Source organism: Lithobates pipiens, unplaced genomic scaffold, assembly GCF_037356315.1.
Source record: "Lithobates pipiens isolate NorthernLeopardFrog02 unplaced genomic scaffold, aLitPip1_a1.2 Scaffold_13, whole genome shotgun sequence".
Lineage (NCBI taxonomy): Eukaryota > Metazoa > Chordata > Amphibia > Anura > Ranidae > Lithobates > Lithobates pipiens.
The window spans coordinates 31,070,618-31,095,547 of record NW_027507718.1 but is presented as its reverse complement, the minus strand read 5'-3'; the positions used below and the strand labels follow the sequence as shown (position 1 = coordinate 31,095,547).

At 40.3% G+C, this 24,930-nt stretch overlaps 1 protein-coding gene across 2 annotated transcripts in view; it reads right to left on the bottom strand.

Moving 5' to 3' along the window:
• TRPM3 (transient receptor potential cation channel subfamily M member 3) overlaps positions 1–24,930 on the bottom strand; it is a 264,979-nt gene that overhangs the window by 193,987 nt on the left and 46,062 nt on the right. For both annotated transcript variants that reach the window (XM_077474953.1, XM_077474954.1), the window contains exon 5: positions 22,898–23,072. In XM_077474953.1, coding sequence (XP_077331079.1) covers positions 22,898–23,072 — 175 coding nt within the window. The remainder of the gene's footprint in view (positions 1–22,897; positions 23,073–24,930) is intronic.

The following is a 24,930-nucleotide window of genomic DNA, read 5'->3' as shown; positions in this document are numbered from 1 at the left end:
GTTTGTGAATGAACAGGACGCTCTGTAGAGAGCTATTCCTGTCCATTCATTCTGTGCAGTTTAGGCTGCAGAGATGGAGATTGAGGGCTGTGTCCTCAATCTTATTTCTCTGTCTCAAAGGTGAAACATCTGAAATGTCACCAAAGCCCCACAATAGGGCTCCTAAAAAATTGTAAAAAAATTTTTTTAAATTGCAAAAAAGAAATAAAATAAAATGGTAAAAAAAAAATAACAAGCCAAAGGGTCTCAAGGTGGAAGGAAGGGAGCCCACTGCAGAACATGTGAAAGAGTCCAAATGCACGACCGTAATAAAGGGACTAAAGAGCCATGTTATCAGTGGAAAGAGCCCAGGGACCAGAGGGAAGGGACACAGGATCAGTAAAAAAAAGCCCAGGTCCCAGAGGGAAGGGCTACAGCTGGGGATCAGGGGGCTCTTAATAGTTTCTTGCACCAGGGCCCTGAAAGTTCTAGTTATGCCTCTGGGTACCACTATCTTCAAGCTATCATGGGTTATATACATATGGGATTGGGATTGTGGTGACATCATTCTCCAAATAAGGTCAGTGGCACAGCCAATAGCCAATAGGCCTGGTGAACCCCTCTTCTCATGGTCAGCTGCAGCCATCCACCGGGTACCAAGTGAGGGGCTCTCCCGAATAAAGACCCCCTGGTTCAGGTGGGGAAGGAACCTAATGGTCACACATCCTCTCCCTAGACTAATAGGTAGGCCTGAGGACCCACACCCTCTATTTGGGTGAAACGGAAAACACAAACATAAGTTCAGGTGACACACATGTGAAGAAAAATTAAATAAATAAGTGCCCTAACATATGCAATGGTTATACATGGTGGCATGGTAACAAAAATTGTCCCTGTCTCATCCAAAAGACCTAGCCAAGAGGTGCAGTGCAGAAAAAATGGGAAGCCCCATGGCCATGTGCTTCTTCTCAAAGTGGGATTTCCAGGCCCATAGTAATGCAAAGAGAACCCCAGGGACTACCAACTCCCAGGCAGCACTGACAGCATGGGGTTCTCTGCCTACCCAGCCCATGACTGGACCAAGTAACACCATTCAAACCAGGAGGCACTGGGCCTCTTGGAACCCCCCATACCACTATTACCAACCCGCACCTTATGTGGTGCACTCTTCGGTTTCCTTAACCATTGGGAAGGTCCCTCAGGTCCTGCATTATACCAGAAGAGACACTATACAGATAGCCATTTCTACCAAAAGGCCAGAATGATGGTGAGGCCCCCCTACTGGACACTGCTAAGAACAGATACTACACTTGGGTTTAGCTAAAGGGCCTGGAAGCAATATCTCTAATGGGAAATCCCAAAAATTTGAGTTGTCATCGAAGCAAAGAAAAAACCTTCCTCACTTTGGTCAGATTTCCTGTAATATCCTGCTGTTTGTCCATGACATAGAAGGAGGAGATATGTTTTATTTGTAAATCTTGAAATTACCTTTTACTTATCTAGTTTTTCTTTACTTATACTCTCTCTTTTTGTTTTCTAAACTAGGAAGAAGGTTTGTCCTACTTTTCTATATGTATTTTCTATATGTTGGATGATTACCGTATATACTCGAGTATAGGCCGACCCGAATATAAGCCGAGGCCCCCAATTTACCCCCAAAAAAACTGGCAAACTTATTGACTCGTGTATAAGCCGAGGGTGAGACATGCCTGTCCATCCCTGTGTGTGTGTCCGTCCCTGTGTGTCCGTCCATCCCTGTGTGTGTGTGTGTCCATCCATCCATCCATCCCTGTGTGTGTGTGTGTCCATCCATCCATCCATCCCTGTGTGTGTGTGTGTCCATCCATCCATCCATCCCTGTGTGTGTGTGTCTCCATCCATCCATCCATCCCTGTGTGTGTGTGTCTCCATCCATCCATCCATCCCTGTGTGTGTGTGTCTCCATCCATCCATCCATCCCTGTGTGTGTGTGTCTCCATCCATCCATCCCTGTGTGTGTGTGTCCATGTGTGTGTGTCCGTGTGTGTGTGTGTGTGTGTGTGTGTGTGTGTGTGTGTGTGTGTGTGTCCAGCCTACCTGTGTCCCGAGCCTCCGTCCCGTGCCTTGCCTCCTTGCCTCCGTCCCGTGCCGTGCCTTGCCTCCTTGCCTCCGTCCCGTGCCGTGCCTTGCCTCCTTGCCTCCGTCCCGTGTCGTGTCGTGCCTTGCCTCCGTCCCGCCCCGTGCCGTGCCGTGCCTTGCCTTGCCTCCGTCCCGTGCCTTGCCAGGATCGCCTCGGCGGCCATTCTAAAATTCAAAAGCCCCGCCTCCGCCTCCGCCTGTGATAGGCGGAACACTGAATTTCCCAGCAGCCTGTGTTCCGCCTATCACCGATATCGTCTCATCCTCGTACTACGGACGAGGATGAGACGATGTCCGTGATAGGCGGAACACAGGCTGCTGGGAAATTCAGTGTTCCGCCTATCACAGGCGGAGGCGGAGAAGGAGGCGCGGCTTTCAAATTGTAGTATGTCCGCCGTCTGTCTGCTCGATACGCTGATCGAGCAGTCAGACGGCGATGACTCGAGTATAAGCCGAGGGGGGCACTTTCAGCCTCAAAAAAGAGGCTGAAAATCTCGGCTTATACTCGAGTATATACGGTAATGACTGTAACTGATGGGGGCAGTTGCTGAAGCTTGTGTGTTTATGTTCTTATATGGAAGATGTACCTTGAAGTTAAATGAAAACATACTCTTTAAAAAAATAATTAGAATTAGTAGAATTAAACACGGGATGAATTCAATTATTCTTGGACATAAAGCCCCATAGCTATCAGAGCTATGGTAGAAAGGCTGGAGTTCAGAGATTTTTGAATTGTTAAGAATTTCATGGTGATAGAATTTATGGATACATGTGATGCTAGTGTTCATGAAATAAATAATTTGGGGTGGATTTACCCTTTTAAAAAATCTAACGCTTTCTGTAGCTAGATTAATTAATTACTGATACTCATAAAATAACTCTATGGGCAGTTATAAAATTAACAATGTTTGCTTATGCACATTTATTAGTATGCATGAGATGCTAATCTTCTGTACTGAAAGGAGTGAACTCATGTTTAATTTTGGATTTAAGTAACATTTTGACAGTTTATACTTTACAGGGGAGCAAAGTTGCATAAGAAACATGTCTGGTTCTTTGGGCTTTGCATGTCACACGTGCATATTCTTCAGTTCTATACCCCACAGTAAAATAATTCACTGTGGATCTACTGCAAAATGATAAGAAGCAGAACTGAATTTATATTTCCTGACACCCTGAGCCAAAAGTCTTGTTTTGGCCCCCATTCTATTTGACTGGCTAGCTTTAGAATCACATTAACAAGATCAGACATTATAGCCATACAAGATGGAAAGATAGAAGCTGAATAAAACAGTTTGTCCACTTTGCATGATTACACACAGGACCCAATAATTCAAGAGTAAGACAAACTGTCACCCTAATCTAAAGCAGATTGGATTTAAGTGTTTAGGACCAAATAGTGTAAGTATACAGTATGTCATCTGAACCATCATGAACCTAGCTCAATTGCTCTGGGAAACAGTCAGCATATGAGGTGTGTTGGTGGCATTGTGCCGCCCCTGGCAGTACTAATATTTTATGCTACCATCTATAATTGGCTATACAGAGATCAAGCCCTGTAGAAAACGTGGTTGTTTTATATATAATGGTGATAGATTTTGTTTTTAATGAAAACTAATATTGACAACCTGATTGTATAGAATTTTTTTTTATATCAAAGAGTTGTTAAATAAGTTAGATAAATAATGCTATTTGTTAAATAATTATTGTAGCTAAAAGTATAAAATCTCTTGACCCATGGCAGCAAAAGGCTCATACCCCCTTAGGCCCCACCTACTGTTATAATGATTTAGCCACACCCACAATTGGCCACAGCATGCTACATGCACCACATCATTGCCTTTCTCATGGTGCCTGAGGTATCTTGTATTTATACATCAAATGTCTGCCTCTTGATCTCCAAAGTCTGTGACTAAATGCTTCAAGTCGTGTGAAAATGGTGTGTGATTTTGTGAGTGTGGCTACAAATGAGGGAGTTGTTTTGTAGATGCGGTTAATAGTAGGCATAATCAGTAGGATGTTCTGTATTTAATTAAAAAATTGGGTAACCTTATGCTGTTGTTACTGTAGCCTCCCGGCCCAATTTAGTGCTACTAAGATGTAACCAGCCTATACGGAACTGATGGTTCTGCATTCACTTGGTCTTCTTTGAGCCCAGTGTTTTTGTATTGCTTGCTGCTGGAGAGTGTTCCTTGCAATAGAGTAAGATGCTCTAATAATGCTGGATTATAAATACTTATATCCCCACTGTCCAAGCACTAGGAGGTCCTTACCTTTAAAGACTGCATTATTTGTCTTGGATTCTGCTGTGTCCTTGGGTATCCTGTGCTCTAACCATCTCTCACTTGAGTTTTGGTGGTTAATACACTTTTTGTTCATCTTAAAAGGACTGCTGTCCATTTTTTCAACTCCTCACTAATAAAATCAATAATAAATTGATCAAAATAAATCAAGAACTCTACTTTTAGATGAAATGCTAGCCCACCCAACCACTGGGGGTCCCAATCTCCTCATAGGGGGTAGGGGGTTCTAAAAAAACAGCTGACACAAACAATCGTAAAGGCTGGCACAGAGCTTTGATCAATATCCAAAAGTTTATTGTTAAAAAGACAAGAGCAACCAACAACAAACAAGATCACTCAAGAGTTTTGGCTATACCGCCTTATTCATAGCTGTGAATAAATTTGAATGACTGGATGACTTCTGCTTTGGAACTGAAGGAGTCTCAAGGACAGAGCGGTAGAGCGCTTTTAGTTGTTTGTGAAAAAGATGCTTGCCTGGCTTTCTAGCTGATCCACCAGCTTCAATGTTATTTTCAATTGTGCTTTCACCAAGAGGCATAGGTGTACCTCTTGAAATACTCTGCTATAATTCTAAAGATCTGCATTTCTGTCAAGTATGTTGAAGTTACTCTCAGTTCTTCAGGATTTTGAGAGATACTAATAGCGTATTAGCATCATCACTATGCGATCTAGGCCCCTACAGACTGATGATCTCTGCTGCTCCGCTGCTCCTTGCCAACCTCAGCCTGGGACACCACCATATGGGACTGCATATTGCTAAAGGATCACCTTCTCTGGAGCCAGATCGCCTACTACATTGCCCACCCGGACTTCACCATTAAGATGTGCCTGTTTTTAACCTATACAGAATGAGTGCATTTTGACTACTTTGGTGTTTACAAGTTAAAATCTGTATTTTTTGCTAGAAATTACTTAGAACCCCCAAACATGATATACATATATATATATATATATATATATATATATATATATATATATATATATATATATATATATATATATATATATATATTGTTGCAATATTTATATCATACATTATTTGTGCAGTGGTGTTTTAAATGCAACTTTTTGGGAAAAGGGACGCTTTCATGAATTTCAAAAAAATAAAACCATAAAGTTAGCCCAGTTTTTTTGTATAATGTGAAAGATGTCACTCTTTATAATTGCACGCACTCGTGGAATGGCGAAAAACGACAGCCGCGCGGCCCCCCCTTCCCCAAGGCACCCCCCATGTTGAGGGCACGTGGCCTGGTACGGCTCAGGAGGGGGGGCGCTCGCTCGCCCCCCTTTCCTGGCCGGCCGGGTAGCGTGCTCGGACAAGGGTCTGTTGTGGACTTGGGGGGACCCCCACGCCGATTTTTTTCGGCGTTGGGGTTCCCCTTTAAGTCCATTCCAGGCGGCGGGGCCAGCGACGTCTCCTTCGCGGGCCCCGCCTACCTGGAGACGCGCTCGAAATGAGCGGACTTTCCTCCGCGTGTGTGGGCGAGTCTGTTCATTTCAAAAGTAGAGCGGATTGTATGGCGGACTTAGTCCGCCGTATTAGTCCGCTCAAAAAGTGCCGTGTGTGGGCAAGTCCGTTCATTCAAAAGTTTGGACGGACTGTCTGTCGGATTGCCTGACGAACTTAGTTGGGCAGACAATCCGCCCGTGTGTATGCGGCCTCACTCTGACGATCACGGCGATACCTCACATGTGTGATTTGAACACCATTTACATATGTGGGCATGACTTCCTTATGCGTTTTCTTTGCTGCGCAAGCTCACGGGGACGGGGGGCACTTTAGAAAAACATATTTTTCTTATTTATTTTATTTATTTTTATATAATTAAATGGTATATAATTAAAAAAAAATTATCACTTTTATTTCTGTCACAAGGAATATAAACATCCCTTGTGACAGTAATAGGTGGTGACGGGTACTCTTTATGGAGGGATCGGGAGTCTAAAAGATCCCTCCTTTGCACTCCAAAGTATTCAGATCGCCGTTTTTTTTTAAACCGGCGCCATTGGCAGCCGAGTAAACACGAAGTGACTTTGTGACGTTGCTTCCGTGTTTACAATCAGGAGACTGGAACAAAACCGTTTACAGCTTCGTTCCAGTTTGTCTCTAGCTGCCGGAAGTGGCAGACCGAGGATCGGGTCTTGAGGTGGGACGGGAGGCCCGTTCAGAGAGGCGGGAGGGGGGAAGTCCCCTCCTGCTCCTCCGGGAAAACAGCCGAGCCAATTGCCCGCTCTAAACAACGGTACCCCCGAAAGCCCAGATGGGCCCAGCGGGTGGCTGAGTGACAGGTGAGAGGGGCTGTTACTAACAATCGTCCGAGCAGATTGGAGCTCCGGGAGCAGAGCCACACCTCCCTTGGGGGCCCCCCACACCGGCAGGGCCCTATGCAGCTTGTGTAATGAGCATATAGGGTGGATGGGCTCTGGTCTGTATCAAGTTTTGAGTGGCGAATCTTGTCTTCTAAAACAGAGCCAAAAATGTCTTAAGCCATTGTCATGGTTTTATACACATACTGTGGAAATACAGTGTACAGTATTTGCATCACTATTATCAATTCTATTTCACATAAAAGTGTATGGGACAAAAACAAATGTCATTAGGCTATTTGCTGTGCTGGTTAAAAATTTTAGTTGATTTAAAATGGAAAATACTGCATTTGGTTACTAGAAGGAACTAAGCATCATAAAAAAAAAATCCTGTAATATTTTGTAAAATCTAGTGGCCAACTGCAGTATTTTCCAATTTAAATGAATGAAAATCATTCAACCAGCACAATAAATATCCTAACATTATCCTTTTCACACAACACAAATATACAACCACTTTCACTAAAAGTAAATTACTATACAATTTTTTTATTACCGGGAGGGGAAAATGTTTCTTTGCTTTTATATATATATATATATATATATATATATATAAAATTTTCCTTCCTATGAAGTCAGTTTATCCATGGAAATGTCATTTGCAGTGGTAAAAGGATTTAAAATGGTAAATGATGAATTTTTAAAAATCTTTATATTTAGTAGCCTGCCTAAACCAGGTCACATAAACATTCCCGACTGTAGGAATAGGTGGATCTAATACTATACCATTTGACACATTAGCTTCAGGCTGAGAGCAATCAGATTATACCTTTTATTAACTGCATCATCTGTAAAAGTCAATACTGTGAAATAAAATCCAAAATAATTGACATGTTTTCTCCATTATTACTGAATGTTTCATATTTGTACTTTGTCATGCTGCATCTGATGAACATTTTCTGTTTATTTTCAGAGACTATTTGGCTATAGGTATAGTCAACATACAATGGCCTAATTAGGGTAAACCTCTCCACCATATAAGGCTGGGTTCACACAATTGCGAATTGAATGCAGATTTCCCAACATCCAATTTGCATGACAAGAGAGTGTGATCGGCTCTCAATAGAGCCGTTTCCCACATCTCCGGGGCGGCCACGGAGTGCACTGCAGAAGAGTCCTGTGTGTCTTTGGCTCTGTTTCAGGTCTGAATTCAGTCAACAATTCTGACCTAATTCGGACCTGAAACTGTGAACGGGGATGCACCGGACCCCCTGCTATGAGCAGGGGTGAACCCAGCCTTAATAGTTTTGCTACAAGCAGTAGTCTGTAGAATAAATGCTACTATATTGTTCCCCATGGGAAGACAGGTGAGTAATTTACATATTATTTGTTGGAACTTTTTAAACCACTACTTAGACCTACTTAGAGCTACCTGAGGACGCAACATCCCTATTTTGTGAAACGCGTTGTGGCTGCTTGGATCCCCGTTGATCGGGTTCGGTGGAGGAGGGAGAAGGACTGGAACGTATGTTTGAGAACCACGGATCATTACTGAGGATTCCTGACTATACCAAGAGCTAGACCCCAGCCATACTCCCACATGCATTGCTGGACATGCTTAGTGCCGGCTCTGGCACATGTGAGTGAGCATTTAGCTGTTGTTTGTAATTTTATTTTTTAATAAACCTGTCTTTATTTACTGCACCATGATGGTCCCCTATTTTTTGTGAGCCAAATAGCATAGAATGTTTCTACCTTCCTACTTGGAGAGGCTGTTGATGAGACCCCTAAAGGAGTCGTTATCCTTAATGAACTAAAGGCACAGATACAGACTAGGTCTGGTGAGTGGCCATTTTATCTGGTGGTGGTGTAAGCACATGATTGGTGATTGCAAGAAGCGCTTTAAATTTAGAACAAGAAGCACTTTTGAAACAAGAGAAATCAACCATTATTGAAGTGATTGTTTATCTTTATGCACTGTGCACTTTCTTCACAGGAGTGATTACTCATTTGGGAATTTTTTTTATATATTGTGATTTGTTTTTTATATTGTGATTTGTTTTTTACTATGAGAGTTTGGGCACTATAATGCACTTTATTTGATAACTCTGGGGTGTTCCCATGTGACCATTTCCTTGGGGTATCCGTAGTGCTTTTATATTTAGAGTTAGCGCAACCCATGCTACATATACACTACATATACACTACTTAGACCTACCTAAATTGACCCATGCAGATGAAAACACTTTCTTTTAATAACATTACATCACCCTTATGCTTTGCTTACCTGTGTATTCTTGTGCATCTAAATTTTGCTTCACTATTGCCTAGATACACCTTGGCCCATGCAACGATAAAACAACAGAAAACCTATTTTTTTCGGATCACCCTATGAAAGAACTTGCTGTTATGTGTTTTTTTTATTTTTTTATAAAATTTGCTAAGCTATTGTGCAGAACTATCTAAAAAGACCCCTGTAGATATCAGAAAATATCAATACTCACACATGAGCTAGATACATTAAGAAGATATGAGAGGAGTGTTGGAAGATTATGTGTCTAAAAGTTACAGGGCTGTGTTTCTTTAGAAATGATCAAGGAAGCTTATTTAGTTAATTTAACACAGTTAAACAGTATTTGAAGATTTTTTGTGCCTGCTTGATCTTTTGGTGCAAAAGGATTCATCTGTGTTGCTTTTGGAAATGCTTGTGTAACCAAACTTATTATAAAATTATTCTTGCATTTATCTACCCAGTCATTAACCCCAGTTATTCATTTTTTTCATGTAATGTAGCTTTTAGTAGTGTGGCATTGGTAGCATGGTGGCTTACAACCTAAAACATAGTATTTGATAACTAACCAAATCAGTCTGAATCTCCTACTATGGCTGTTTTGAAACTGTTGAAGAGTTGGGTGCCTAGTTAACATCAATCCTCACCTAAATTTGAATGCCACACAAAATGTTATTTTTAGTGTTTGATGGAGCTTAAAATCAATCAGGTTTGCTATGTATATTCTTATTTGGTAGATTTAGTGTTACTTTTTGTCTTGGTAATTGTGGTTATGTTTAACAGAAACAGGCTTAGTGACAAAATCTACTGTGAGCCACCGTTCTTGTGATAGCTGTCAAATACAGTATTTATCTTCATTAGGGGGAGATTTCCTTTCTCTTCTAGTTTTGTCTACATGGGTAACTGACAGAGGTTAAAGTATTTGCCTGCTCTAAATTAAAGAAAAATGTTTTGCTTTTTGTTCCACTTAAAAAAAAAAAAAAAGCCAGAAAGTGTTGTCTAGTGTGGCCATTATTAGCATGGAGACCCTGAAATAAAATACAGTCTAACGTGTAATATCTACAGCATCTTTGATGTGGATAATCTTGTGATCCAAACCCACCAGTAAAACATTGAATGTTCCTTATTTATAGACTTGTTTAAAACAGAATTTTTCTGGAATTTCTTTATGCCTGCCCTAATGGAGCCAATTCAGGAAACTCCTTCATCTGTCTAGCACAAGTTTTCAGGATCATGTCACTCTGAAGACTCACTGACCTGTTGTTATTTGCTGACATCACCCCGCCAACAGCAGACTCCCTGTCAGTTCTGATTTACTACCACAGGATCTGTTAGGGGAGATTTCTCCAGGAGTCATCCTTCTGTGATATTTTTTATTTTTTTATTTTAGCACAAGGACCCAGTGCAGTGCTAAAGCAAGTTTGTGTTTTCCAATAGGGTTTGTTTTATCACTAAACAAAAATAGGGATTTACAGATTTCTATAGATTTTTTTTTAAAGATGTTTTACTATTTGGATAAAATGCTTTCAAAATGATTGTTGTGGTAAGGGCGCCCAAGACTTTATCAGTAGGTGAAGGTCAGTAGATCGTAGGTGTGAGGGAGACATATATAGAAGTGGCATCCACTTAAAAGAAGACTTTTACCAAAGATATATTCAACAGTGAAATAATCTCTAGGCTTACGTGCCTTAGCTGTTTATTTATTTTTTTAAATGTGAACTACAGCAATATTAATAATAATATAACAATACCCCAGCTTTAAAAGAGCCAGTGTGGAATGGACTTTTTCGAAAATCTGAATCTCTACTCTTAAATTGTTATGGTAGTGTAGCTTGACCTCTCAGGGTTATATGGATGTACTGTATTTAGCTGTATTATGCTCCTGTTGGAAAATAATTTTCAGCCAGGTTTAAGGCTGTAAGGCCACCCTGGAGATTGACCTGTCTCCTGCCTCAGCTCCGGACTGATAAATAATACATATAATAAACATGTTATAAGTACCTGCTCCCAGCCCTGAACCTCCTCTTCTGGGGTCCCCTGCTGGCACTCTCCACTCCTCTTCAGTGTCTGCTCACATTAAAAGTACTTGCTATGGGGGCAGATGTGTGGGCGATATATAAATCCACATAGCGTGGCTCAGCCCTGCCCCCTGCTCCCTTCTCACTCGATTTGATTCACAGAAGCAGAATCAAATGGTTACTACTACTGCCTCCAAGTCCAGTGGGAAGAGAGAAAGAGCAGTGCTACTGCTCTTGGGTATAGTGCTGAATCAAGATCAGATACAGGTAGGTATTTAGGGGGGACTGAGGGACAGGAGCTGATCTTGGAAGGCTTTTTTCACTTAACGTGGGGAATGCAAAAAAGTAAAAAACCTTTAATATTTACAACCACTTTCAACTATCCTATCATATGAAAAGCAAATTCTTGTTCACTCTGGATACCTGATCATGTGCAGTTTAAACACATAAACAGAATTTTTATTTTTCACATGATTGAATAAATATTCACACAATTTGTGACGTGATTATTCTCAACTCCTTTAGTAAGTTGGCTAAACTCTCTAGACTGCTGTAACCTTTAATCGCAGTGGGTTTTCAGTGTCTTCTTCAAACCGTGTTGATGGGCTTTGGGCTTATGCCAATGTCATTAGTTTGATATTAGTTTGACACGCTTCCGAGATCAGTCAGAATTCACTGACCGGTGAATTTGACCTGCTTTAAGTGGGCATTGCAGTCATATAAGCTGTATAAAAATGCAAAACTCGCTTGAGGCGAACAAAAGCCTATCAATACAGACCCTTATCACATTTAAGCTCAAGCAGATGCTTAAAGCCCCATACACACTATCAGATTATCTGCTGAGTTTTTCCTTCAGATTTACCAAAACCATATAATATGAGGACAAACCTTAGGAGTTTCAATGTGTATGCAATCAGGCAGGCCCTTCTACTACATGGTTTTGGTAAATCTGAAGGAAAAACTCAGCAGATAATCTGATAGTGTGTATGGGGCTTTAGATTCGCATACCGATCAGACACTTTATGGTTGATTTACTAAAGGCAACTGCAGTTGCTCTCTTTAAGAACAGTTGCTGTAGAGCTTAGTAAATGAGCAAAAGCTCTGCTTGCTTCCATCATCCAATCATGTGCAAACTTCTTTTTTATTTCCCTTGCATGTGATTGGGTACTTTTTGCAAAGTGAAGTTTCACCTCATTCACTAAGATCTGGAGCAACTGCACTTGCAGAAGGCAACTGCACTTTGCAAAGTACACAGTCTATTTGCCTTTAGTAAATCAACCCCTTTTGGTCTAATAGAAAGAATATGCAACTTTAATAATAAAATCTGAACTAATCTCTAGAGGTAGGGTTACAGTCTTTTAACAATTCAAGAGTAGTCATTCAGGTTCAAATTTCCACTGGGGATTTTAACCTTTAAAGCTCTTTTCAACTGAATGCAAATTCTTAATCAGTTTGTTGACAGGTAGCAAAGTGTAGGAGTTTATGAGTGAATTATGATGGATGCACCAGGATAATGATCCTTATTCCCATAAAAAATATTTGTCGTTTTTCAGATATACCCAATGATATTTGAAAATTACAGTTACATGACTGAAAATATATGGCCTTATTCTTGTGTTAAACCTTTACAAACCGAGCCTATTGTATGTAATAGCTAGAGGGGACCATGCCTACACAGCAGTAGCATAGGGGTTGATTTACTAAAGGCTAATAGACTGTGCACTTTGCAAAGTGCAGTTGCACTCTGCAAGAGAAGTTGGTCCAGAGCTTAGTAAATGAGGGGAAGCTCTGCTAACATTCATGATCCAATCATGTGCAAGCAAAAATGCTGTTTTTTTATTTTCCTTGGAGGTGATGGGGTATTTTTTCCAAAGTGAAGCTTTACCTCATTTACGAAGCTCTGGAGCAACTACACTTTGCAAAGCGAACAGTCTATTTGCCTTTAGTAAATCAACCCTATTATGTCACCAACAGGTTGTGTTTACTGATGGAAGTCCAGCGTTTATGAGACTTTTTTGTTCTTTCAAATTGTGCATCCCCCAAAAAAGTTTACATAATTAAACTGTCTATTGCAGGTTTCATGATACATTTTAATAGTGCATCTTATGACTGTACAATGGGGTGCTATTTTCATTTGTACAAAACCACATGAGAAAATGGCATTATATAGATTATTGCTATTATTATTAATAATAATCCATAAACCATAATGTTATATAAATTAAACATAAATAATCATTGTACATTTTTACTGAAACTACTTTTTGAAAAACCTTTGTATTTGGCAGGCTTTCATGCTTAACTTTTTTAACAATGCCTGCCTTTCCTCTTGTATTTTAATGCACGTTATTCCTTAGATTCTCCTTTGCTGTATCTTCATTTTCATCTGTGAAGTGTTTTGACATTTAGTATTTGGTTTAATGTCAGCAGAAAACTCTTCTTTTCACAGCAAATTTCTTACAGCTTTACTTCCACAATAGTGCAAAAGCTGACAGCATAAGTAAAACATATTTTTCAGGTTTAAAAGAATAGAAAAGAAATTCACTCTGTGCAATGTATAATAAAATGTTCTGCTGGTGGAATGCATCTACCATGCACTAATTATTTTGGGCATTGATTTGAATAAAATCTGTATTTTTGGTGTGACCCAAGGTTAAAGGTCTTCAAAAGTAACAATGGGATACGAAGGTGCCATATAGCACAATATTTTATCTTATTAGTTAAAAAATGAAATTATATATATATATATATATATAAATTATTTTTTAGATTGTAAGCGCTAACGAGCAGGGACCTCTGATTCCTCTTGTGCCAAATTGTAATGTAACTGTAATGTCTGGCCTCATGTTGTAAAGCGCTGTGCAAACTGTTGGAGCTATATAAAACCTGTATAATAATAATATATGCTGCATACTATACCAGAAATATCTCTGCTAAGGTAAGCAATGATAAAATGTAAAGTCATTGTGACATTAAAGCAGTATTAAATCCAAAACCTAAAAGCTAGTATATTACAGATTACCAATTCTTAGATGTAAAAACACAAGGAGAGGGGCATATACAGTACAGACCAATTTGCACACACCTTCTCATTCAAAGAGTTTTCTTTATTTTCATGACTATGGAAATTGTAGATTCACACTGAAGGCATCAAAACTATGAATTAACACATGTGGAATTATATACTGAACAAAAAAGTGTGAAACAACTGAAAATATGTCTTATATTCTAGGTTCTTCAAAGTAGCCACCTTTTGCTTTGATTACTGCTCTGCACACTCTTGGCATTCTGTTGATGAGCTTCAAGAGGTAGTCACCTGAAATGGCTTTCCAACAGTCTTGAAGGAGTTCCCAGAGATTCTTAGTACTTGTTGGCCCTTTTGCCTTCACTCTGCGGTTCATCTCACCCCAAACCATCTCGATTGGGTTCAGGTCCGGTGACTGTGGAGGCCAGGTCATCTGGCGCAGCACCCCATCACTCTCCTTCTTGGTCAAATAGCCCTTGCACAGCCTGGAGGTGTGTTTGGGGTCATTGTCCTGTTGAAAAATAAATGATGGTCCAACTAAACGCAAACCGGATGGAATAGCATGCCGCTGCAAGATGCTGTGGTAGCCATGCTGGTTCAGTATGCCTTCAATTTTGAATAAATCCCCAACAGTGTCACCAGCAAAGCACCCCCACACCATCACACCTCCACCATCACACCTCCTCCTCCTCCATGCTTCACGGTGGGAACCAGGCATGTAGAGTCCATCCGTTCACCTCTTCTGCGTCGCAAAAATACACGGTGGTTGGAACCAAAGATCTCAAACTTGAACTCATCAGACCAAAGCACAGATTTCCACTGGTCTAATGTCCATTCCTTGTGTTCTTTAGCCCAAACAAGTCTCTTCTGCTTGTTGCCTGTCCTCAACAGTGGTTTCCTAGCAGCTATTTTACCATGAAGGCCTGAATCACACAGTCTCCTCTTAACAGTTGTTCTAGAGATGTGTCTGCTGCTAGAACTCTGTGTGACCTGTTCTCTAATCTGAGCTGCTGTTAACCTGCGATTTCTGAGGCTGGTGACTCGGATGAACTTATCGTCCGCAGCAGAGGTGACTCTTGGTCTTCTTTTCCTGGGGCGGTCCTCATGTGAGACAGTTTCTTTGTAGCGCTTGATGGTTTTTGCCACTGCACTTGGGGACACTTTCAACGTTTTCCCAATTGTTCGGACTGACTGACCTTAATTTCTTAAAGTAATGATGGCCACTTGTTTTTCTTTACTTAGCTGCTTTTTTCTTGCCATAATACAAATTCTAACAGTCTATTCATCAGCTGTGTACTGTATCCACCTCCTGCACAACACAACTGATGGTCCTAACCCCATTTATAAGGCTTGAAATCCCACTTATTAAACCTGACAGGGCACACCTGTGAAGTGAAAACCATTTCAGGTGACTACCTCTTGAAGCTCATCAACAGAATGCCAAGAGTGTGCGGAGCAGTAATCAAAGCAAAAGGTGGCTACTTTGAAGAACCTAGAATATAAGACATATTTTCAGTTGTTTCACACTTTTTTGTTCAGTATATAATTCCACATGTGTGAATTCATAGTTTTGAGGCCTTCAGTGTGAATCTACAATTTCCATAGTCATGAATATAAAGAAAACTCTTCGAAAGAGAAGGTGTGTCCAAACTTTTGGTCTGTACTGTATATCAAATATATCAATATTAATATATATCAAAAACACTTTAATAGTAAAACAATATCCTTCTTGATCCCCTTCAATCTGGATTTTGCACTCAACACGCCACAGAAACTGCTCTTTTAAAACTCACAAATGACCTACTAACTGCAAAAACCAACAGACACTATTCTGTACTCTACTTTTGGACCGTTAAGCTGCCTTTGAAATGGTTGACCACCTCCTCCTCAAAAATAAAATTTACTCCAAAGGTTCTGTTCTTGGACTTCTTTTATTTTCAATCTACACCTCTTCCCTGGGTCAGCTGATGGCCTATCACGGCTTTCAATATCATTTCTACGCTGGCGACACACAAATCTACCTCTCCACCCCCTCAACTCACTCCATCAGTCTACTCAAGCATCACCAACTTACTAACAGACATATCTGTATGGATGCCACACCACTTCCTCAAACTCAACTTGTCCAAAACCAAACTTAATATTTCCGCCCCCACATGCCTCTTCCCCTGACTTATCTGTCAAGAGCAATGGCACAACCATTCACCCATCCCCACATGTCAGCGTGCTAGGTGTTATCCTGGACTCTGACTCTCCTTTTGGCCACAATCACTTACCAAAGCTCCGCAAAATCTCAAAACGACGTCTCTTTCTAACCAATGAAACCACAAAATTCACTGCCTGGTTATCTCTCACCTTGACTACTACAACTCCCTTCACATTGACTTACATTTAAATAGACTATCCCCCCTGCAGTTCATCATGAATCCTGCTGCCAGACTCATCCACTTTACAAACCGCACAGTGTTTGCTACCCCTCTCTGCCAATCCCTCCATTGGCTGCCACTTGCCCAACAAATTAAATTCAAAATACTAACAATAAGTTACAAAGCCATCCACGACTCTGCCCCCAGGTACATCACTAGCCTAGTCTCAAAATACCAACCTTATCGCCCTCTTCGTTCCTCCCAAGACCTCCTGCTCTCTATCTCCCTCATCACCTCCTCCCATATCCACCTCCAGGACTTGTCCCGAGCCTCACCCATCCTCTGGAATTTTCTACTTCAATCTGTCAAACTGTCTCCAAATTTATCCACTTTTAGGCAATCCCTGAAAACCTTCCTCTTCAGAGAAGCCTTTTCTGCCTCCATCTAAGAACTGCACTATTTTCTCCATTAGCTCATCCCCCACAGCTATTACCCTTTTGTATAGCTTGACCTTCCCTCCTGGATTTTAAGCTCTAACGAGCAGGGCTCTCTGATTCCCCCCTGTATCGAATTGTATTGTAATTGTCCTGTCTGCCCTAATGTTGTAAAGCGCTGCATAAACTGCCGGCTCTATATAAATCCTGTATAATAATAATTATACATTTTGGTTTGCTATTTGCTGTCCAAGCCTTGCTTTGGGATTGACACTGCATGGCCATTTTCCATCATCCCAGTCACCAGCTAGGATCTTTGGAGCCGCAGTGTTGATTTCCATAGGCTCTGACTGTCCGCCGTCCTACTCATTCATGGGATCTGATGTGCTGCACTTTGCCAGCGACAAGCGGACTCACTGTGACTTGTTGTCCTACTTTCTCAGCCCAGAGATGCACTCAACAATACTTTCTTCCATGTGAGTGGATCTTGTTTTACTATTAAAGTGTTTTGATATATATTCAGAGGTGCCCCTCTCCTTGTGTTTTTCTCTCAGTTTCACTGTAATTTGCTTCTGGTCTCCATTGGTGGCAGCCCTGACACACTCATCTACCCCTCCTGATATCTGCCTATGAACTATTATGGATTTTATATAATCATACTGAGGTACTAGAGTATTGCACCTTTTACTTGTTCATATCTTCATCATCACCAATTCTTAGATGTGATGGCTGTATTTGTTTTCATTTGTAGGCCTTTTCCCCTCCTTTTCACCTGGTAATCTGGCTAATAACACATCTCCTGTATTAAAGTTCCCCAACTTTTGGTGAAGGAGCACAGGGGACACCTTTGGACAGCAGCAATGTCAGTTTGGGGGGAGGAATGGTTAGATGAACATGATTTAAATACACTAACAAATTGGAAAAAAAACTCCAACTCACACTTTATGTGAGTTACAGAAAACTGTTTTGTTTTTTTTTCTTTTGAGATACAGGTTTTACAAAAATAAATAAAATTGATCCTTGTAGGCATCCCTGACAATGTTGAATATTTTGTCTCATCCCTGTAAGGGCCGGTTCACACTGCGAGCCGCGGCGAGGCGTCTCCGACTTCCTCGCCGCGACTTGCAGGGGGGGTGAGCGGCGACTTGCAGAGGACTTCTGCATAGAAGTCAATGCAAGTCGCCCCCGAAGTCGCCCCGAAGTAGTACAGGAACCTTTTTTCTGAGTCGGAGCGACTCGAGTCGCTCCTCTCAGAACGGTTCCATTGTACTCAATGGGGACGACTTGCGGGAGCGAGGCGAGGCGAGCCGTGTCGCCTCGCCTCGCGCCGCAGTGTGAACCGGCCCTAACTGTTACATCTGCAAGAGAGGAGTTTCAAAAGGCAATCGACTTACAGGCCAGATCACCAGGTGAAGAAAGGGGCAAAGAAAGCCTAAAAAAGTAAACAAATACAGCCACTACAACTAAGAATTAGTAATCGGCAAAATAATACATAGTTGCTTTTAGGCTTAATATTGCTTTAAATGCTACAAACAAAATGAACAAATATGTTTAATTATCATCAGATTGCAGTATGCTTCAGTTTAGGTGTGTTCATTCAATTGTATCATCTCTTTTGCTACAATATCCTGGCATTGTTCTCCCTCTCTTGCTCTAAACATTTGTAGAAAGTGAAAAAATTAGGTCTACTTAAAACAGAAAGTATCTGCATGTCTCTATGAAACATACGTTTTTTTTTTTGTTTTGTTTTTTACAGTGCCTTGCAAAAGTATTCACCCCCTTGGCATATTTCCTGTTTTGTTCTGCCTCATAACCTGGAATTAACATGGATTGTTTTAGGATTTGTATCATTTAATTTAATTTACAGAACATGCCCACAACGTTGAAGATGTTTTTTCTTTTATTATTGTGAAGCAAACAACAAATAGGACAAAATAACAGAAAAAGTCAATGTGCATATCTATTCACCCACCTAAAGTCAATACTTTGTAGAGCCACAGCTCCAAGTTGCTTTGGATAAGTCTCTGAGCTTGTCACATCTTACCACTGGGATTTTTGCCCATTCCTCCTCGCAAAACTGCTCCAGCTCCTTCAGGCTGTATGGGTTGTGCTTGTGAACAGCAATATTTAAGTCTGACCACAGATTTTCTATTGGATTGAGGTCTGGGCTTTGACTAGGCCATTCCAACACATCCTCTTAAACCACTCAAGTGTTGCTTTAGCAGTGTGTTTGTGGTCATTGTCCTGCTGGAAGGTGAACCTCCGTCCTAGCCTCAAATCACACACAGAGTGGTACAGGTTTTGCTCAAGAATATCCCTGAATTTAGCACCATCCATCTTTACCTCAACTCTGACCAGTTTCCCAGTCCCAACTGCTGAAAAACATCCCCACATGTTCTTTAGGTGATGTGATGTGTTGGGTTTGTGCCAGACATAGCATTTTCTTTGATGGCCAAAAAGTTCAATTTTAGTCTTATCAGACCAGAGCACCTTCCTCCATACATTTTGGGAGTCTCCCACGTGCCTTTTTCGCAAATTCAAAACGTGCCATTTTGTTTTTTGCTGAAAGTAATGGCTTTCCCCTGGCCACTCTGCCATAAAGCCCAACTCTATGGAGTGTACGGCTTATTGTCATCCTATGTACAGATACTACAGTCTCTGCTGTGGAACTCTGCAGCTCCTCTAGGGTTAACTTAGGTCTCTGTGCTGCCTCTCTGATTAATGCCCTCCCTGCCCGGTCCGTGAGTTTTGGTGTGCAGTCATCTCTTGGCAGGTTTGCTGTTGTGCCATGTTCTTTCCATTTGGTTATGATAGATTTGATGGTGCTCCTAGGGATCATCAAAGATTTGGATTTTATTGATATACTAACCCTGACTTGTACTTCTCAACAACATTGTCTCTTACTTGTTTCAAGAGTTCCTTGGTCTTCATGGCAGTGTTTGGTTAGTGGTGCCTCTTGCTTAGGTGTTGCAGCCTCTGGTGCCTTTCAAAAAGGTGTGTATATGTAATGATAGATCATGTGACATTTAGATTGCACACAGATGGACAGCATTTCACAAATTATGTGACTTCTGAAGGTAATTGGTTGCATCAGAGCTTTTTATGGGCTTCATAACAAAGGGGGTGAATACATACGCACATGCCAACTATCAGTTTTTTATTTCTGAAAAATAGTTTTATGTATATATTTTTCTAATTTTACTTCACCAACTTAGACTATTGTGTTCTGATCCATCACATATAATTCAGATTTAAAAAAATTGAACGAAAGTCTGTAATGTAACAAAATAGGTAACAAGCCAAGGGGGTTAATATTTTTGCAAGGCACTGTACCTCATCCTGGGATGGTGGGTAGAATTATGCAAATTCTTTACTTGCTCCTGGGCCAGCTGTGCACTCAGAACTGATTGTTTATACTACAGATGCAGCCTAATATTATACAACCATTAATTTTTAGCTGGTACAGATGCAGCCTAATATTATACAGCCATTAATTTGTAGCTGGTAATCAAATCTATGAATCACCATGATAACTAAATGATTTAATGTGACACCGTAATATTCTTTTTGGCAAAGGGAGAAGCAGACTGACTTTTCTGCCTTCTATCACTGGTTAAGACCTGGATAAAGGAAAGGCTGTGGAAAAATCTGATGTCCGTGGCTGGAATTGTCTTTTTTTACCTGCTTCATAAAAAGAATGAGCAGAATGTCAATCTTGACTTGAATGTCAATCTTGCCTTGTACTAACTAATAATAAAGTTATATAAAAAACAACAAAAAAAGATTTATTTTACATAGATAATATGTGTATACATTTCAACTGAATTTCCACCTCAACCAGCTCCCATCGGCCCACAGTGCAATTATTGCGGCAGCGGCATGGGCAAGCTGGATCACGCACATGCACATCATCTAGCCTGTTCCAGGTTACTGTAAAGCCTAGTACACATGGGCCGAACGTTGGGTGACATTGGCCAGTTCAATAGAAACAGGCCGACATTCGGCCTGTGTGTACTGCTCCCGGTCGGACAAAAATCAGCCAGTTTCCGGCTTCTGTCAAAGGGGCAATGGCTGAAAGAGCTGACCAGAGTATCTTTGGGGAGGGAGGGCAATCCGCCTGTCAGAACACAATAACACAGCAGGGGAGATTGCTATACTAATATTGGATTGTTAGCACAGCAGCTCCAACCTGAGCTGTCAGTTTTATTTTGTTCAGCCCACTGGGCTGAATGAAAAGATCTGTTAGTGTGTACTAGCTTTAGGGTTAGGGATTTATGGTTGAGACCTGCTGATTGGTTGTAGCCAATCACAGCACAGAGTCCTGTGTTTACATACAAATAGGGCTCTGTACAGAGATCAGTTATTTGGCTGTTTCCTCTGCCTGCAAAGCAGGGAGAAAAAACTGCTATATCTGTTAAAAGCAGCACATATTACACATGTTACACTTGTTAGGCATACAGTTACCCCCTTGATGGTAACCTCTTCCAAGAAACTGCCATTAATACAGTGTACACTATCTGATTACTGTATTAGTGTCACTATTGATGTTAATGTCAGTTAGTCGATTATTGTAACTCCCAGTGAAAGTCTATTAGCACCAGACTGCCTGCCACACTATCACAGTTCCAGTAAGTCTAAGTGACCACTGACCACAGCCATTACCAGTACAGCATTATAGCTGTGTAAATTCCGGTATATAGTGCCTTGAAAAAGTATTCATACCCCTTGAAATTGTCCACCTTTTGTCATGTTACAACCAAAAATGTAAATGTATTTTATTGTGATTTTATGTGATAGCCCAACACAAAGTGGCACATAATTGTGAATTGGAAGGAAAATGATAAATGGTTTTCAATTTTTTTTTACAAATAAATATCTGAAAAGTGTGGCAAGCAATGGTATTGAGTCAATACTTTGTAGAGCCAACTTTCGCTGCAATTACAGCTGCAAGTCTTTTTGTATATGTCTTTTACCAGCTTTGCACATCTAGAGAGTGAAATTTCTGCCCATTCTTCTTTGCAAAATAGCTCTAATTCTGTCAGATTTAATGGAGAGCATCTGTGAAAAGCAATTTATGTTTTTGATTGTAACATAACAAAATGTGGAAAATTTCAAGGAGTATGAATACTTTTTCAAGGCATCTTACATGGCAAACTTTGTAGATGCTATAACTTTCACACAAACCAATTTGAATACATTTATTGTTTTTTTTCTTTTCTTTTTTTATGAAGACTTTTTTTAAATGTTTTTAATTGGATATGTAGAATTTTTTTTTTCAAAATGTTCTGTCTTTTTTGTTTATATAATGAAAAATAAAAAACCCAGTTGTAATCAAATACCACCAAAAGAAAATGATGATGAAAATAATGATATCAATTTCATTTGAATACAGTGTTGCATGATTGTGCAATTTCCAGTTAAAATAGTGTAGTCTTGCATAGTAAAACGTGCTCTAGTCATGAAGGGGGTAAAACCTTCCAGAGGTCAAGTGATTAAATCAGTTACATACATTGTGGACTCTTCATTGATATGTAGTATTTGACATGCATTTTAGTAGTTTCCTCCAAATAGGAGAGGCTGCCTGCTATAATCACATAAAAAGAGGCAAACTGCTAGGAAAAGCAGTGAGCAAATTACAACAAGCAGAGAATTACATTTCTGGGGAAGTTCCATAAAAAGAGAGCAAAAGATCCTAAGTGACAGTCACTAAATTGAATTACATAGTTATATATACTATTGGATTACAAAATGGCTTGTGTTGGAAATATACAGTATATGTTATATATTTCTTTAAATATAAGCATCGCTTTCCTATAAGCATACAAGTTCAGCCTAGGCATTTTTTTCACCTGCATTATGCTATGATTTTTTTTACTAACTTGCCTCTTTTATAAATGTTGAGTTTGCATTAATGCATTACCTATATACATACAGATACATTACTGGTCTGGTGACATTAATTTATTGTACAATATTTTCTAAATACTGTAACAGATGTACTCAGAAGTTTTATTATGTCATTTAAAACATAAGTATATCACAAGCATATCTGCCTACCCTCCTTCTTCTGAATATTTATGACCAAAGGCAAGGATATCAGATGCACGTCCGCTTCCATCACACACCACAACAGGAACTGGTGGGCTGTCACGAAGATATTCCAGGACAATCGATATCACATTCGGCCCACCTTCCACAATAAGAGCCACCACTGGAACTCCTTGACCAATTCCTGTAAAAGCACAACAATAGCCATGTCCCCAACATGACATAAATAGATTATTTAACTCCTGTTGTATTTCAAATGATAAATATTATACTGATAAAAATGCAGAAAGATATATATATATATATATATATATATATATATATATATATATATATATATATATATATATATATATATATATATATATTTACAGTGGTAGTTGTTTCCCCTATATGCTACTAATTTATTTGAAGAAAACTTTGCATGAGAAAAATATGAAGGTTACCATTAATGGCATGTTACTATGGAAATGCTACTTGCCTGGTTCTCATTGTGACTCTCTGGCTTCAATTTGATAGGGTTGTTTTACTGATATAGGATTTTTGTCATACCTGTAAAATCCTTTTCTTGAGGTACCTTACCAGATACAGGTTCTTTAGGTATTAGACCACTGGGTTATACAGCTTCCTTCAGGTGATTGGATACTAGCAAACTATGCTGTAGGGACAGTCCTGTATAATCTCTTCCACTCTCAGCAAGCCTCCATTTTTTTTAAACAAGAAATAATAGGGTTGGATCATACAAAACACATAGAAGGGGGCTCGTTTCCTGTAATATACTAAAAAAAAGGATTTCATGTTTAAGAAAAAATCCTGTTTTCTTAATCATACATTACAGGATACAGGCTCTTTAAGACTTAGACAATCTGGGTATCCAAAAGCAGTAACAGTCCCAAATAACAAATGAGTCAAGGAAGAGCTCAGAGGAACTCAGAGAACACTTTGAAGCACTTTACAATCAAAACTAGCATCTGGTAAAGCCTAACAATTTTGAAGACAAAGTGGCCCCATTGCAAATCTGGCAAATAAATGCCTAATGCTGAAAAGTTCACCTTGCACGGGACATAACAATGAGAGACGTAATCTTATAATTAAGGGTAGACAACGAGATATCCCTGATAGATTCAACGGGTGGGTTTTGCAAAACCTACAGAACCAGTTTGAGATACTATGGAGCTACTGTATAATGCACACTGGAAGCATTATGAGTGACACCCAATATAATTGCTTTCACTAAAGAATAAGAGGCAAGCTTTCACCAAAGAATTGTAAAGGTCGAAACTTGACCTTAAAGGGTACTCAAGGCAGATATGCACTTCCAAGTGCAATGATAGACTTTCTGAGAAGTCACTTTTCTAGCCTTTAAGAGCATAGAGATGACTGAGTCCAATAGGCTCTGTCCCTCAAGAACGGGGGTTCAAAAGGCAAGCAGTTAAAGACAGAAACTGAGCAGAATGGTTCTTAGAACAGAAGATCCAGGAGTCACCAGAACATCCACCGTGAAGGTCCAAGGATGTCTGATCCTGGCAACTACAATGGCCAATTTGTTGTTGAACCTGGAAACCAGGAGGTGCTTGTATGGCATTCCCACCTGCGATAGCACATTAAACACCTTCAGTAGAAGGAACCATTCTCTGAAGTTTAGACACTGACCACTGAAGAAGTCTGACTACCAATTTTCCACACCTGGGAGGTGAACGGGAGTCAGATCTGGAATGGGAGCCTCTGTCCAAGTGAGGATCAGGCCTGCTTCTGTTTGATCTGCATGGATTATGGTGCCCCCCTGATGGTTGATGTAAGCCATGGCTGTGGCAATGTTCAACTGAATCCTGGTTGGGTAAGCTGAGAGGTCCAGCATTGAAGGGGCAACTGAGTTGCCCTTATCTTATCTCCAGAATATTCATCAGCATTAATCATGAGCATCCTCCAGACCATAGGGAGAAATTATTTCTCTAAATCCAGTGCTGGGCTGCAGATCCACCATACCAGGGCAAGCTTGGTCTTGCTGGTCAGGTGCATGACAATCTAGAGTCTAAGCCTAC